This window comes from Hemiscyllium ocellatum, chromosome 8, assembly GCF_020745735.1.
Source record: "Hemiscyllium ocellatum isolate sHemOce1 chromosome 8, sHemOce1.pat.X.cur, whole genome shotgun sequence".
Lineage (NCBI taxonomy): Eukaryota > Metazoa > Chordata > Chondrichthyes > Orectolobiformes > Hemiscylliidae > Hemiscyllium > Hemiscyllium ocellatum.
The window spans coordinates 77,649,482-77,665,146 of record NC_083408.1 but is presented as its reverse complement, the minus strand read 5'-3'; the positions used below and the strand labels follow the sequence as shown (position 1 = coordinate 77,665,146).

The window sequence follows — 15,665 nt, the reverse complement described above, 5'->3', positions numbered from 1 at the left end:
AGTGTTAAAAGAGAAGTTGTTGAGGGTGAGTGTGAGATCGGTCAAGCAGAGGACGGTGGCTGGGGACGGTGCAGGCCTTTGCTTGAAGCAGCAGCAGAGAGCCCTGAATCAGACTTGATGGGAATGGATGTATAAATGGTTTGCACGTCCATGGTAAATAGAAGTGGCTGGAATGTGCAAACTGGAAATTCCAAAACTGGCATGAAGTGTCAGAGGAATTACGGATGTATATGGGCAGGGTCTGGACCAGGGAGAAAAGACTGATTAAAGATGAGAAGATATGAGGCCTGTGGGGCAGGAGCAGGCTGAAACAATGAGTTTGCCCACGTAGTCTGCTATTACACACATTGGCCACTAAGTCTTAATTACCAGCTTCCCAGCCAGATTGTTATAATCTCCTGTATCTGTCCAACTGTCCTTCTCTCTATTTGGGCTCTATTCCTACCTTTGGTTTGTCCTTACCCCCTCTCCTACCCTGTCTTCTACATATAACCGACATTTTCCCAGCTACCGTCCATTCTGAGGAAGGACCACTGGACCCGAAACATTAACATGAATTTCTCTTCACAGACGCTGCTAGACCTGCTCAGCTTTTCCAGCAGCTTCTGTTTTTGTTACTGATTTACAGCATTCGCAGTTCTTATGGTTTTTATCAGAATTCTCTACGTTCCCATTCTTAATTACTTAGGGTGTAAACTTTTAGTTCAAAGTCTAGTTCTAGCAAACATTTAAGAAACTGTGTTTACTAATCCTTTGACTTAGGGAAACTAGATTATTGAATGGCTAAAGATGACATTTGTGGAGGCCTATTCAATCAGGAGCAATGCCACGAGAAATAAATAGCAGTGTTGCTGAATAGATTTAACAAAAGTGCTGTATGAGGAACGAGTTTGATAATTAACATCATACCTCTCAAATGCCATATTAGTGGCTTTCACTCTACTTAGCTCTTCCTGTACCAGTTGCTTAGCACGTATTTCTGCTTCAAGAGCCGACTGTAACTCTAATCTAGCTGACATATCCAACTTTGCACTGCGTCTCACTTTCCACAAAGGATCCTGAAAGAATATGATCAGACACAGGAAATTAACATTTTCAGACAAGCTGTTACGTTAAAAACTTGGGGTAGTTACCAGTCCTGAAATTACGAGCGAACTGAATTAGCTCAAGTTTGAAATATCCTACATTAATAATATCTATCATTAATGGCCATTAAGAGTTTGGATTCTCATACTAATAAATGCTTGGAAATACAAAACTTAACTATTGCTTAATGATTAGAAGTTGAACCTTTTCATCTTGCTATTATCAAAACTAGAATTAAAGTAAATGGTTACTTGTTCCTGCTGCAGTACCTTGCCAATTATGGCCAAACCAATCAGCACCACTTCATTTTGTATAAAATGTTGTCTCTTTTTTCAAGTCTATTCCTTGTGTCCTAGTTCTGACAAGTGCAAGATGTAACCCTTCAATTTCTAGTCTCCATTCAGCAATGTTTAAGATACTCACATTCAGTAAATTCTAAAACATGATTGTGGCACCGTTGCTCACTTCTTAAATGCAAGGAGTGTGGGAGCTACATATAAATACATACATACACACAAAAGATACATACACAGTGCATTAAGTGAGGCTGCCCAAAAATTAAATGCTAACACGGTTTATATTTGTTGAACTTGACCACTCCATTAACAAAGTAAAATGAAAGTGATGGCACATTTCCCTCAGATTGTAGGTAACCAGTAGCTAATAACAATGTGCTATCTTTACCAGAAAGATTTATTGCTACTCTGTAGTTGTAGTGTTTTACAAAATTAGAGATTTATCAGTTAAATTTACCAAGTTTCGCAAATAGCAATACATTGATTTTTCAGAAATTGCTTCGCGAATGTATTGATGAAGCAGGCCTAGAGATTAGTTGTTAGTTGACATAGAAAGATAAATTTGTTATTTTGTTGAGGGGTTATTCACTCATAAATGGCACTTTACCTTAAAACCTATATAACCCATATCAAGACTTGCACAAGACTGCAAATGAATAGTTCTAATACAAATTACATCCATTAATTTGTAGTAAAAACGAAGTTAAAATGTATAAAGGCAAAGTTCAAACAAGAGTAAATGACTATTAAAATCATACCAGTGTTCTTGAACCTAGACTAGAATTCCGCAGTGATTCAAGTTCTTCTGTCATCTTGGATGCCAGAGCCTGTAAGTATCCTCTTGCGTCTTTCTCATCACTCACCCTAACAGCATAAAATATAAAAAGGCTTTGAAGATCCTTAATTATTCATAAGTTATTTTACATTGACAGTTTTGGATACAGGGTCTAATAGGAATGGGATGAGACTCGTAATTCAGAACCCCAGGTCAACGCTTGGCAGATAAGAAATCCCGTCGTGGCAGATGGCGAAATTTGAATTCAGCAAATATCTGTGGAATTGAAAGCTGGTCTAATGGCAACCACATAAATGTTGATCACATTTAAAAACATTGCGATTCCCTAATCCGATTAGGAAAGGAAATCTGCTACTCTGTACCTAGGTCTAGCCTGTGTGTGACTGCAGACCCACAGTAATGTGACTGATAACTGCTCTCTGGCCAGTTAGGGATGGGCATAAATGCTGTCCAGGCAATGATATCCACATCTCATGCACAAATAAAAATATTCTTCTGCAATCTTGTACTATGTTCTTTACTCCATCATTTTATGCTTGTTTTATATAGCTTTGTAATTAGCCATTTGATTTAAAAGTTTTAAAGTTGTATACTCTATTCTAAAAAGCATTCAACAGCAAATATACTAAATTGCTTTGTGTTATGGACAAGGCTACACCCCTCAAAACATTTCAAGAAGGCAGCCCAGACCTTAACTTTGTTAGTTGTTTTAAGCAGATGTAAATGGATATTCCAGAAGAAAATCAGCTGGTCAAACCACTTAGCTTTAAACAAAACAGAATTTATTTTCAAGATTACTGAATGAAACACAAACAACAGAAAACAGAATACCGAATAACTTAACCTCTCCAAACACCCAATAGATCATCCCAACTTAATGATACTGTTCCAAATACTTGCAACAATCTCCACAAACACTCCTTGGCACAAAAGGTAAAATCAAAAACAGGGTCTTACAGGATAGAAGTCAGAGAGGAAGTGCCAGCAGCTTTTTCCCTCCCCCCATACTACTGCTAATAAAAGGTAAACCATAGTAAAGCTGAGTTTGGAGAACTAGCCACTCCTTTTTCATTGCACAAAGTTTTTTTAAAACTTGAAAGCCTCTCCCTGAGGCAGTATCTGTTAGCTATTATCAAATTGCCCCAAAACCCTATAACCCCAGAATTTTCTGAGTCCGTATCATTTATGACCTCAAAAAAACCAACTGCATAAGCTTGTTAAAGGAGCAGCTTTATTAAATATCAGTATTTTTGAAAAGACTCTGAAGTATTTTAACATTCTGCCTCTACAAATCACACATACATTGTATTCAACCTCCAATACCCTTGACTTTCTTGTCAAAAATCTAATCTAACTCAGCTTTGAACATACTCAATGACCTGGACACACATTTGTGGGAAATTCACACATAATTAAGGATTTATGGGGAGCTGTTTTTAAAATATTTGAAAATACAGAGTGCTAATAAGTGGCAGTCATTTGTACACATGCAAATAAATGATTTCTCGCTTTATAATAAATACACAATACAAGATAACCCAGTAGTACTAGAGAAACCAGAATCAATCATTGAAATGACTATAACAGTAGCAGTAGATATTTCTATTTGTAAAGGAATCTTAAAACATACCATTGTATAATCTCTGCAATCTGAGCTTCCCAGTGAGCCACCGACTCTTTTCTTGCTGCAAGGTCCTGCAATTCATCTTCAAGTCGTCTGTTCTGCGTTGTAAGCTTATCCACAAATGTGCACATCTGAAAATCAAAAGCTAAAAATTCTAAATTGGGAATAAACAAGTACTTCCAAATGCATTGTTGGTGAATACTTCAAATAGAATGTTATTATAAATTAGCATTGAAATAAAATACTTTTAAAGCCTAGTAAATGTTTAAATCTTTATGGGAGCACAAACACGATTTGATTAAACAACTAATAATACCATAAGAAACAGTAACAGGAGTAGGCTAGTCAGCCCCTCAAATCTACTTCACCATTCAATTGGATCATGGGAGATCCAATACTTTCCTGCATTTTTCCCATAGCACTTAAATTCTTGATCAGTCTGGGAATCATCTGTCTCAGCCTTAAGTATACATAAGGACTCTGCCCTCACAACTGTGGCATGCAGTTCCAAAGACTCAACCCTCAGAGAAGAAATTCCCCCATATCTTAGTCTTAAATTTGCAACCCTTTAATTCTGAGACTATGCCCTCTGGCCCTAGAATCTCCCATGAGGGGAAATATCCTCTCAACATTGACCCTGTCAAACCCCTTAACAATCCTTTTTTGATGAGATCACCTTTCATTCTTTTAAACTCCAGCGAAGAGATTCCCAACCTGTTTAGCCTTTGCACATAAAACAATCCCTCTATAACAGGTATCATCTGCATGAACACACTCTGAAATGTTTCCAATGAAATCATATCCTTCCTTAAATAAAGGTACCAAAACTGCTCACAGTACTTCAGATGTGGTCTCACCAGAACCTTGTACAGTTGCAATAAGACTTCCCTACTCTTATACTGTAACTTCCTGAAATAAGAACTAATATTCCATAAGCCTTTCCGATTACATGCTGCAGCTGTATCTAGCTTGCTTTATTTCATGCACAAGTACCCATATGTCCCCTGTATTGCATCTTTCTGCAAATTTTCTCCTAAATAATATTGGGCTTTTACTCTCCCTTTCAAAATGAACATCTTCACATTTTCCCACGTGATACTCCATTTGCCAACATTTTCCCCCACTTACTTCAGCTATCAACATCTTCTTGTAGCCTTTTGCAAATTGTCTTTGCCTTTATTTTACAAATTTGGTTAGAATACATTTGCTTCTTTCCTCCAAGTTATTAATATATAGTAAACTGCTGTGGCCCCAGTACTGCTCCCTGTGGAACCCCACTTGTCACAGGTCACCAACCTGGAAAGAAAAAACACCTTACCCCCACTTGCTGTTTCTTGCTTTTAGCCATTCTCTTTCAATGCCAATATACTAACTCCAACACTGTAGGTTCTTATCTTATAGCTTATCCTTTTGTGAGGTACTTTGTTTCTCTTCTGTTCACTCCAGTTGTTAGTTCATATGAGTTTACAACAAATCAAACAATATTTTTAAATAAAGCATACATATGCCTCATTCCATTCTTATCCAAAGTCCGAGCATGAACACTTTCCAGCAGGTAACGCGGAACAACAATCAAGACAAAGAAACCAGGCTGATGTTCTTGTTCGAAAACCTACAACCATTATGGACTCGGTTGCTATGACCAAGCAGATGAAGGGTCCTCCACCTGAAACACTGTGGAATTTAGTTCCTGGGATGGAGTTTCCCTTACTGGTGGCAGAACCAATGTGAATCACATGTTGCTCCTGTACACTGGGGCAAATCTTCTTAATTTCAACAAGGCACCTGAGTGGCTATTTTCAGCTGTCATCTCAAATTATATCCCCAATAAGTAGAAATCCAGCCCTGAAGACTGCGGCCAACAGCTCTCCATTTCTGGCAGTGCCACCAGGAGCAATAGCTACAGTGTGGAATGGGTTTGAAGCCTGTACTAGGGATACTGTTAGATCCATAAGGGGCAGGATGGGGATTGTAGGGAGAGTACAGTTGGAGTAGACGGAGTACATAAAGTAGACGATTGATCAAGAGGGTGACAATCAACCAAACCAACCAACCAACCACACCATCCTCAAACCTCCTGATGCTGAACACTTTAATCAGAGACCTGTACAAATTACCTTTTATCCAAATTTTATTAAATTTCCATTAAATACTTGCGGGCTTGAGGATAATTGGCTCTAAATGGCTCATTGGTGAGTCTAATTGACATCTCACTGACAGTGAGCAAAATTTTAATTGCCTTACCTCTCAACATGAAATTAAGGACAGTGTTCCTGGTCCCAGAAATTAGATGTGGGTAATTCCTATTCACTTCTCCCAGCTCCCTCCCCCGTTTATGCTCCCTCCAGTGGGTCACAATAATCATCTTTCAATTGATGCTGCAGACTTGCTGAGTACTTTCAGTATTTTCATTTTTTTAAGTTTAGGTCCAATTACTGCAGTGCTGAGATGAACAATCTTACATTTTATCCATCAATTATGCAATATAGACAATTAATATAAACATTTTGAATCCTTCACAAAAATGTTCAGCTAAACAGTCAACACTGTTGTGGGTCGACAACATTATTGTCGACAATGCTGTGACTACATTAGATTAGATTCCCTACAGTGTGGAAACAGGTCTTTCGGCCCAACCAGTCCACACTGACCCTCCAAAGAGTAACCCACCCAGACCCATTTCCCTCTGACTAATGCCCCTAAAACTATGGGCAATTTAGCACGGCTAGTTCACATCTTTGGACTGTGGGAGGAAACCGGAGCACCCAGAGGAAACCCACGCAGACACGGGGAGAATGTGCAAATTCCACAGTCACCCAAGACTGGAATCAAACCTGGGACCCTGGTGCTGTGAGGCAGCAGTGCTAACCACTGAGCCACTGTGCTGCCCCAATTGTTTAATCGTATTGATCTTCCAATTATTACAGATAATCTATATATTAAGTACACATCACATATACCATAAACGGAATATTTACTTTGGATTTAGGGCTTCTACCACATGCACATCAACAAAAGTATCAAATGATCCTAGTTGGATTAAACTGCTTCTTTTGAATAATTCATTGGTACAAGCCTTATCCTTGGCACTGCCATAACTTTTTGTGAAGCTATAGCTACAAATCCAGATGTCAGCAACTGACTCCGCCAGGCAATGAAACTAAGTCAGCAACAATAGGCAAGTGTCAGTGAAACCTATGAAGTCACTAATACTTTTTGATGTACTTATTTCAAAACAACAAATTACTCAAGTCCTACTAAAGATCAATTTCTATCTCTATCTCATCATAAGACAAGTATACATCTGATAATATTTCACATCAAAAATAAATTTTTGGGGTATTTCTACATTTTTATATGAACATTTGCATGAATTAATGTTTAAAATACCATCTTTAAATAAGTAAACTGAATAAAATGAATAAATACTTTTGACTGAACACTGTGAAGGTCTCAATAAATGCTCTATCGGTGTGCAATAAAACATGAGGCAGGAAGTAACGTTTTGCAATTTTTCTCAATCTATCTAAACCTTGCAAATTAATTAATTAATGCAAATGTTAACACCGTAGAATTAATGATTTAGAAAAATATTACTTCAAATATCAAGTGAAGTGACTTACTCGATCATTCTCAGCTGAAAATTTCTTGTTCTCTTCAATGAGCATGTTTCGTTCACATTCATATTTCTTTTTCAGTTCACCAAGAGTTTCCTCCATCTCATTGTGCCTTCAAACGTAATAAACACAAATAGACTCAGCACTTTTCTTTTACATTCACATTGTTTTTTTTTAATAAACCTCAATATCCATCCACACGGATGATCTGTGAAAGGTTGTTAGAATTAAAATTTAAACTTAAGGTTAAATTGTAATGCAAGTCTCTTGCTTATCCAAGCTACATACAAAAGTTCAGAGAAAGGATAAATAAAACATTCACAACTTGACTATCTACTTGATAGTACAATTTTGTACATGTTAAGCATAACAGTTAAATGAGGCTTACACTTCCAAATATGAGCTAGGAGCAATATAATCTTTTTAAATCTTTAAAACAGTGTCCTTAATACTTGTATTTATATCAATTGAATTGCTCCCAAATACATAAAAGGATTAAGAAAGAAATATGTCTGAAGCCATTATGTTAAATTTAACCTAAAATATTTACTGGCCCAATATCTATTACCTCATATTATTGAGTTGGTTTTGGTTAACAGATTTTTGATATTATGAGTATGTGAAGTAGAGAGTTAACAGGCTTCATAGTGTTACTTTTTTCTGTGTATGTAACTGTCTGGCAGCAACCATCACAAGTAAAATTAAGTCATGATTAGCCACAAAACATTTAACTATTCATTAAAGTAAGGATTGATTCTTTTCTCCTCATTCTTGGACTTTCTTACTATGCTGAGGTTCCCCAGAAGGGCTTTTGTTTCCTTACTGTGGGAAGGCATCTGATCTGTCCTCTTGCCAATAATGACATAAGGGATTGAGATAATATCATTGTAGGTTAAAATTCATGATGTGCCATTTCTTTGTATAATACTTCAAAATTCCATCAAGATCAATGTTATCAAGGCAGTTTTCTATGTGGGGTTTTCTCCTATTCTTCAACAAGATATTTCTCAAATTTCTACTTTTTTGAGCAAAGCTCTTAAAAATAATTTATCGCAATTTCAAGCAGGTAATTCCTTCCTTTGTGCCCTCCTCTGGTTAATTACCTGTCCCGCTTGGCTTTCTCCAACTTGTCCTTTAATATCATGACATCTTTTTGTAGAGCTAAATGCTGAGCATCAGAATCATGGAGCTCCTTTTTAAGGTTCTTAATTTCAGTGCTGTGAGCAGCTTCACACCTCACCAGTTCCTCTTCATAGAAAACCAGTTTCTTCTCCAGCTCCGCTTTTACCTTGGAGAGTTCTTGCTGGTGCTGCAAGCTGGATCCAGCAGCCCGGCCACCTTGCTTCAGCTAAACACATATGGAGAAAATAGTTGAAACAAGCTTAAGATACAAAAAAAAACCCTTCTTGGAGATTAATCACTAATACAACTCCTTTGGCCAGGGCAGTTGGAATATTAATCTCACCACAGTATTCCAATACTTTCCTCTTACTTGGATGCCAACCTATTCATTTAAATATTATACCTGGATCAGTGAGAATAAATTGTCTTTATGAATCTTGGAGAGCGTCCTGTTTTACATTTATCTTTCTAATTCATCAATACTTTTCCTTCAAATAAAAACACAATTTATTTCTCAAACAAAAATAAAGTACTACAGACACGAAAATAAAGTGTGCTGGAGAAAGTCAGCAAATCTGAAAGTTTCTGAGAGTAGAGAACAAAGTTATCATTTCGAGGCCAATATGACTCTTAGGTGGATAAAAGTGTGAATTTTATTTCTTTCTCCACAGATGCTGCCAGGCTTGTGGAGTTTCTCCATCACCTCATGTTTTCATTTAATTGCTTAAAATTGTTTCCACGTATTCCAACCTTTAATGCTTCCAATTCACTTTCCAGTTGTTTGGAATAAGTTTCGCTATGTTCTCGAAGCTTTCGCTCCTTTGATGCTTCAGCCATCGAGTCTTCCAACTTGGCTTCCAGCTAAGGAGAAAAGAAAATATTCATTACAAACCTGCACACTGTATTTTACATTTATCACCAGAGAAGTGATACTCAAATCCTTTCAGTACAATTGATTACTCACTGCCACTGTCGGAAACAAAATTATCTTTTTGCTTATTCAGGCATGAGAAATGGCCATTGCTGACTGGGCCAGCATTCATTGTCCATTTATAATTGCACTTGGGAAGATGCTGGTAAGCTTCAATAAGTGGCATATTAAAAGATGGAAAAATTAAAACAAGAGCAATATTTCATTGAACTGAGACGTAGCAACTCAGTGAATGTCATGGGCATTTGTGGAGTATGACATCATTAATTTCAAGGAGACCAAGTTCAACAGTTCTCAATTTGACAGCAGTAGGCAACAGAACTGATTGCAGCATAGCTGGATGAAGGAAGAAAACAACTGATCTGGGTACCTTAGCCTGCTGGAAGTGGGCAAGATCAGAATTAGGTTCAATTATGATTTCTTTGTAGCTTCTAGTAAACTAACCAACAAGAAAAGCTAAAATACATATAAATAATGGCCACTTCAGTGATTCATCAGGTCAGGTCAAGTCAGGATGGCCAGGTGGGGTTGACAGAATGTGCACCATCTCAATTCCAGTGCAGAAGTTTCAGGAGAAAGGGAACAAGAAAAATGCATGTGGTGGGAATAGGGCAAAGGATAGAAAAAAAATACATTTGGTATTGTGTTCATTCATGTTCCATAGAACTGCACTGCATTTAAATATATGTCAAATATTGATGGTTCATACAGTCCATAAAAGAGTGTAAATTGCAAGATGCTATGTATATTACCAAAAGAATATACATAAGAATGGAACAGACTTCACATATCTTTATGAACACATTTGTCAAAACATCATTCCCCTGAAGGTTAAAGAAGTAAATTTAGATCTATACAATTCATGTGAATAATTAACACCATATACTTAGCACTTCTTCCATCGGTAACTCATTTCTTTCTCTTTTCTCCACAAAGTAAAATAATGGTCACATTATTTACTGTTTACAGTCTACTGTAGGCAGTGGTATTGCACAAGTTCTCTGTTGTTCCTGTTTCCCCAAAACATTGTTTATAACAATAAATCTCAGATCTCTCAACAGAAGGTGGAGTGAAAATTGCTGTGTCATTTTTATGCTAAAATGGAACATCAAAGAGTGACAATTTGGAATTTACTTCCTCAAACTCAAACAATTTTAATGCATAGGAATTTATTAGGATAGGCTATGCTTACATATTATGAGTGATTGATCCGAATCCATTTTTAGTCGTTCAATATGTGAATATTTAAACATACTGCATGAAACAGCATGGTGCCAATGCTAATGTATATCGGACTTACGCGATAAGTTTTGCTATAATAATTTTCCTTGCAAACCCAGAAAATTGTAGGGAACAGCAACACAATAATGAAATTATGTAAACTAGAGACTTATTCCCATATTAGATTCCTCTCAATGACGTTGCATCAGCACAGATTTCTCAGAATACAATTTTTTTTGTAGTAGGGATTATCGATCTTGTGTGAGGTAGGCCAGGGTTAAACTGTTATGTTAACATGTTACCTCACTTTCTATTTCCAATTCTTTTCAGAATTAGAACCTAAGGAAGGGACAATGATGAGGAGGAAATTGTTAAACATTGAAGAATACTTGTCAATTGTTGCTCTTGACATTATAAAATTACAATAGAAAACTGGAGAGAAAAGCGAACGTGATCAAGGAACTAGAACAGGTCACTCAGCTCTTTTGAGTTTACTTTGCCATTTGATAAGATCATGGTTGATCTCATTTTAACCTCAACTCTATGTTCTTGCATTTCCCGACAATCCTTCGCAATCAAGCATTTATCTACTCTACCTTAAAGATACTTACAAATTCTGCATCCACTGCCTTGTGAGGACGGCAATTCCAAAGATTCACAATCCTGTTTCAAATGAGTGACACCTTATTTTTAGTTCGTGACACCTAGCTCTCCCACAAGAGGAAGCAACCTTTCTTCTAGGATCTTCTATGTTTTAACTAAGTCACCTCTGACTCTTCCAAACCCCAAAGGGTACAGGCCTAGTCTGATCAGCTATTCCGCATTAGGCAATATGTTCATTCCAAGTCTGGTAAACCTTCTCTGAACTGCCTCCAATGTAAGGTTTCTTCAGGAATATATTCAATATAGTCAACTGAATTGGAATTGGGAAGCCTGCCATTTATTTTTGAAATTGTAGTCCAACACAGATGTGCAAAGCAAATAGTTGAGGTTACCTTGAATGAGGACTGTTGAGGAGAAAGTGAGGTCTGCAGATGCCGGAGATCAGAGCTGAAAATGTGTTGCTGGAAAAGCGCAGGAGGTCAGGCAGCATCCAAGGATGCTGCCTGACCTGCTGCGCTTTTCCAGCAACACATTTTCAGCTATGAGGACTGTTGAGTCAAGTGATTCAAAAGTTTTTGCACCCACAGTGTAACTAAAATAAAACTTGCTTACTGTCACCTTTAGACATTACTACTCATCTATAAAAGGATCACATAGTGGAACTGCTTAGAATTTCTTTTTGTACCAGTAGTCTAACCTGGCAGACGCAGATGGAAGGAAGAAAGAAAAGGAAAGATCTGAAGTTGAAAAGTGGAACATGAATACAAGGTGGCAATTATGAAGCAAATGTTAAATGGAAAGGGACTGTTGGTAAGGAATTGCAAAAATGACTGAGAAACTGAGTGAATCTCTGCTTTTCTGTCTAATACTATCAGCCAAACAGCTCCAGTACACACACAATTAATTATACCATGTTCACTGGTTTGATTTGACACAAAATGTAGATTTCTTACAGGATGAAGAAACTTAGATGTTTTGAACATTTCTTCAAAACCAAAGTCAAGAATTAAAATTGTTAAACATGCGAGGAAAATTATTTTTTGAGAAGTTGGAAAATAATACATTAAAATGATAATAACTAGCATGTTCAAATATATCACTTTCATTATTTCCTAACTGCTATATGCTCCTTTTGCTTCTTTACAATTTATTGTTGCTCTTTCCTATCCTTCTAATTCAGCAATTCCCTCATGCTCCCATTTGGAAGACTGAAAGAGCCGTCCAAGAAACGAGACAGGCAAAGATGACCGGAAGAGCATCATTGCTTTTGGCATGTCGGCTTACGAGCTTTGCGAGTTTTGAGAAGATTTGTAGCTCAGGTTGAGGTTTTGGATGTAGGTTTGCTCGCTGAGCTGAAAGGTTCAATTCCAGACATTTCATTACCTTACTAGGTAACATCTTCAGTGGACTTTATGCAAAGCAATGCTGAAACTTCCTGTTTTCTATTTATATGTTTGGGTTGGTGAGGTCATTTCCTTTGGTGATGTTATTTGCTGTGGTGAAGTCACTTCCTGTTCCTTTTCTCAGGGGGTGGTAGTTGGGGTCTAACTCGATGTGTTTGTTGATAGAGTTCTGGTTGGAATGTCAATTCTAGGAATTCTAGTGCAAGTCTTTGTTTGGCTTGTCCTAGGATGGATGTACTGTCCCAGTCGAAGTAGTATCCTTCCTCATCGGTATGTTAGGATACTAGTGAGAGAGGATCATGTCTTTTTGTGGCTAGTTGGCTTATTAGTTTGTCAATCTGCACCAGATTGGCTGCTCTGGTTACTGTTCATCCTGATCGACAGAGCACTTGGTCAATAAGCTCTCTGTCCCAACTTTTAGCATTTCTGCAATCACTGTCCTGGGCCCTGCCGCACTCCACAGGCACCATTGGGAATCACAACCTTCCAACTTTGTCAGCTGTGTCAGTGGTGATCCAGAATGCTCCCAGTTTGATAAATCCTGCTTTCACTGTTTTGTCAATGTATACGTTTCCTTCTCAGATATTTGTTTTAAATTAGTCATCAAGAAATAATTTGTAACGTGCCAAGTTAACTTACAGCAATACTACTTACTATGCAGCAGTCAATACCTCTCCAAAAATTTCAGAACTGACATAAATTGTGACTGTGAGCATCACGTGATTAACTTACCTCCTTTCTAGTCCTCTCTGCTTTTCGGATATCTTGACGTGTTGTGTCAATTTTCTGCATAGCTACTTCCAACTCTTCCTCTTTATCACGGAGATTTCTGGATAATTTCTGTTTTTGTGAGCGTAACTCTGCCATCCGTTCATTGAGTTCAGAGAACTCCTGCATTGCAATTTTCCTCTGCTGATGTGCATCTTTCAATTCCTTTGTTTGGGACTTTTGTCTTTCAAGAGTTTCAACAAGTTGCTATCAAATTTAAGGGTTAGAAAAACATGTTAATACAAAAGTTAAATTTACATAATTTAAGAATTTACTACAACTTTAGCTGTATTATACTACAGGTACCAATTTCACATTGAGTTACACTGTAAACTGCACAGAGCACACTGACAAAGCAGCCCTGCCCCCATTCTAGTCTTAAGGATACTTTATTTCAAACATTAGAAAAGGAATAAGCAATACCTCTCTCACTGTATTTCAAAACTGATGAGAAAGTGTGAAGAATGCCTTTAAAATTTGGTTTGAAAAACTTAGAGCTGTAGAGTACTGCCACAGAGTGAAGGTTACAGAGTGAAGCCTATTTACTAGAGGTGGTCTCATACCACTGATCTTTAAGATACTCAGAGGTCATGAAGCTGAAATTTCATGACACAAAGATGCTAAATATATAAATCTACTTGTATTTTGTAAATCTCATAGGATAGCATTGAACACTGGCATTCACGAAAGTGCACTATACAATTTTCAAACTTTGGGCCATCACTTGTTACAAAAATAGTGGAGGGGGGCAGATACAAGATTAAAGTCAAAAATCCAAAAGCTGTTATTGCACTGCTCCATATTCAGCTTTACCAACAAAGCAATTCACTCCTCGAGCACTACTGAAACAGAAAAAAACACTTTCAATCTTAAATTACCATTGAGGGCTTTTATTCTGCAATGATTAGCTGGTTAAGATCGTAATCAATTAAATATTGGTCCAATCCAGTCACGGGTTCCTCAGTAATTATTTGGCCAAGGTCACGGATGGTAGCATACATGGAACTACACTTCGCTTAGATGGCCAAGATTAGAGAATCAGTTAAGTCTCCACTCTTGAATGTAAATGTACATGTGCTGCTAGACAGCACTAAGTGGTCATTTCCTCTATGGAAGAATAAACCAGCAATACTTTTGGCCAAATTACGTGATACTTTAAACATGAACCAATGCCCAAAAGGAAGGATTTGGTCTTCAGAAAGTAATAAGATGCAACTTTAACCAAAGCACCTGTCTTTTTTTTTATTCTTTGCAAGAATGATACATGGTAGGCTAATTTCTAGACCATTGCAATTCAAGCGTGAATTCCAGATGTCAATCTCAGTTCAATTACAACTTTTTCAATTACACTGAGACCAGTATACATGATTGGAAAGAATGCTGATTTCTAATAATGCTTGAAGAATGGCCAGACTGTGTTTTTTCTAGTCAGTAGGTTCAATAGGTTTGCTGAGTGTCTTTCCAATTTGAATAAATTCAAAATTTACATTATAAAAGGCAATTTATGATGACATTTCAGTGTCAGTAAAAATCGTAACATGCAACAAGATTGCTCAGTACTTTTAACTACACCATGTAGATTTATTAAAATTGCATCAGTAAACAATAAAATGAGAACCTAAATACCCTGACAATAACATTTCAAAAAGATGGATACTTTATCAAAGCAAGAATAAAACCTTACTCTGCCATTCAACAGGATCATAATTTAATTTTCACATCTTTCTGCTTAAACCTCGATTTCTTTGACATAGAATATACAGAAAGAATAAGAGATTTGCAAAGATTCACCATCCACTGAATGAAGAAACTGTATTTAATTTTAAATATTCCACATCATCCTGAGGTAATGCTCTCCATTTCTACACAACAGCCAGGGGAATAAAAAACATCTCAGTAGCCTATCAAGCCTTCCAATTAATTTTATACATACATCAATGAAAATACTTTTCATCCTTCAGAATTATCTACTTAGAGTCTACCTGCTCTAACACTGGAGCATTTTATTTCACATACCCCTCATATCCAGCACATGGCAGACCTTCCTGACCTTTGTATTGTAGATAAACTTGGATATATTGATCCTGGTTTCCTTGTTCAGGTCATTGTAAAGTAGCTTTGCCCTAGGACTGATGCTTGTGGCAAAGCATTACTTTTGATCCTCATATTGAAAATTACCTATTTATTCCTTCCGTTTT

The 15,665-nt window shown here is 37.1% G+C and overlaps 1 protein-coding gene across 2 annotated transcripts in view; it reads right to left on the bottom strand.

Moving 5' to 3' along the window:
- The window catches only part of cdc42bpb (CDC42 binding protein kinase beta (DMPK-like)), a 210,350-nt gene that overhangs the window by 58,505 nt on the left and 136,180 nt on the right, over positions 1–15,665 (bottom strand). For both annotated transcript variants that reach the window (XM_060829247.1, XM_060829248.1), the window contains exons 13-19: positions 13,432–13,674; positions 9,292–9,402; positions 8,523–8,767; positions 7,426–7,531; positions 3,809–3,933; positions 2,141–2,246; positions 910–1,058 (exon numbers count right to left, since the gene is read on the bottom strand). In XM_060829247.1, the coding sequence (XP_060685230.1) occupies positions 910–1,058; positions 2,141–2,246; positions 3,809–3,933; positions 7,426–7,531; positions 8,523–8,767; positions 9,292–9,402; positions 13,432–13,674 (1,085 nt within the window). The remainder of the gene's footprint in view (positions 1–909; positions 1,059–2,140; positions 2,247–3,808; positions 3,934–7,425; positions 7,532–8,522; positions 8,768–9,291; positions 9,403–13,431; positions 13,675–15,665) is intronic.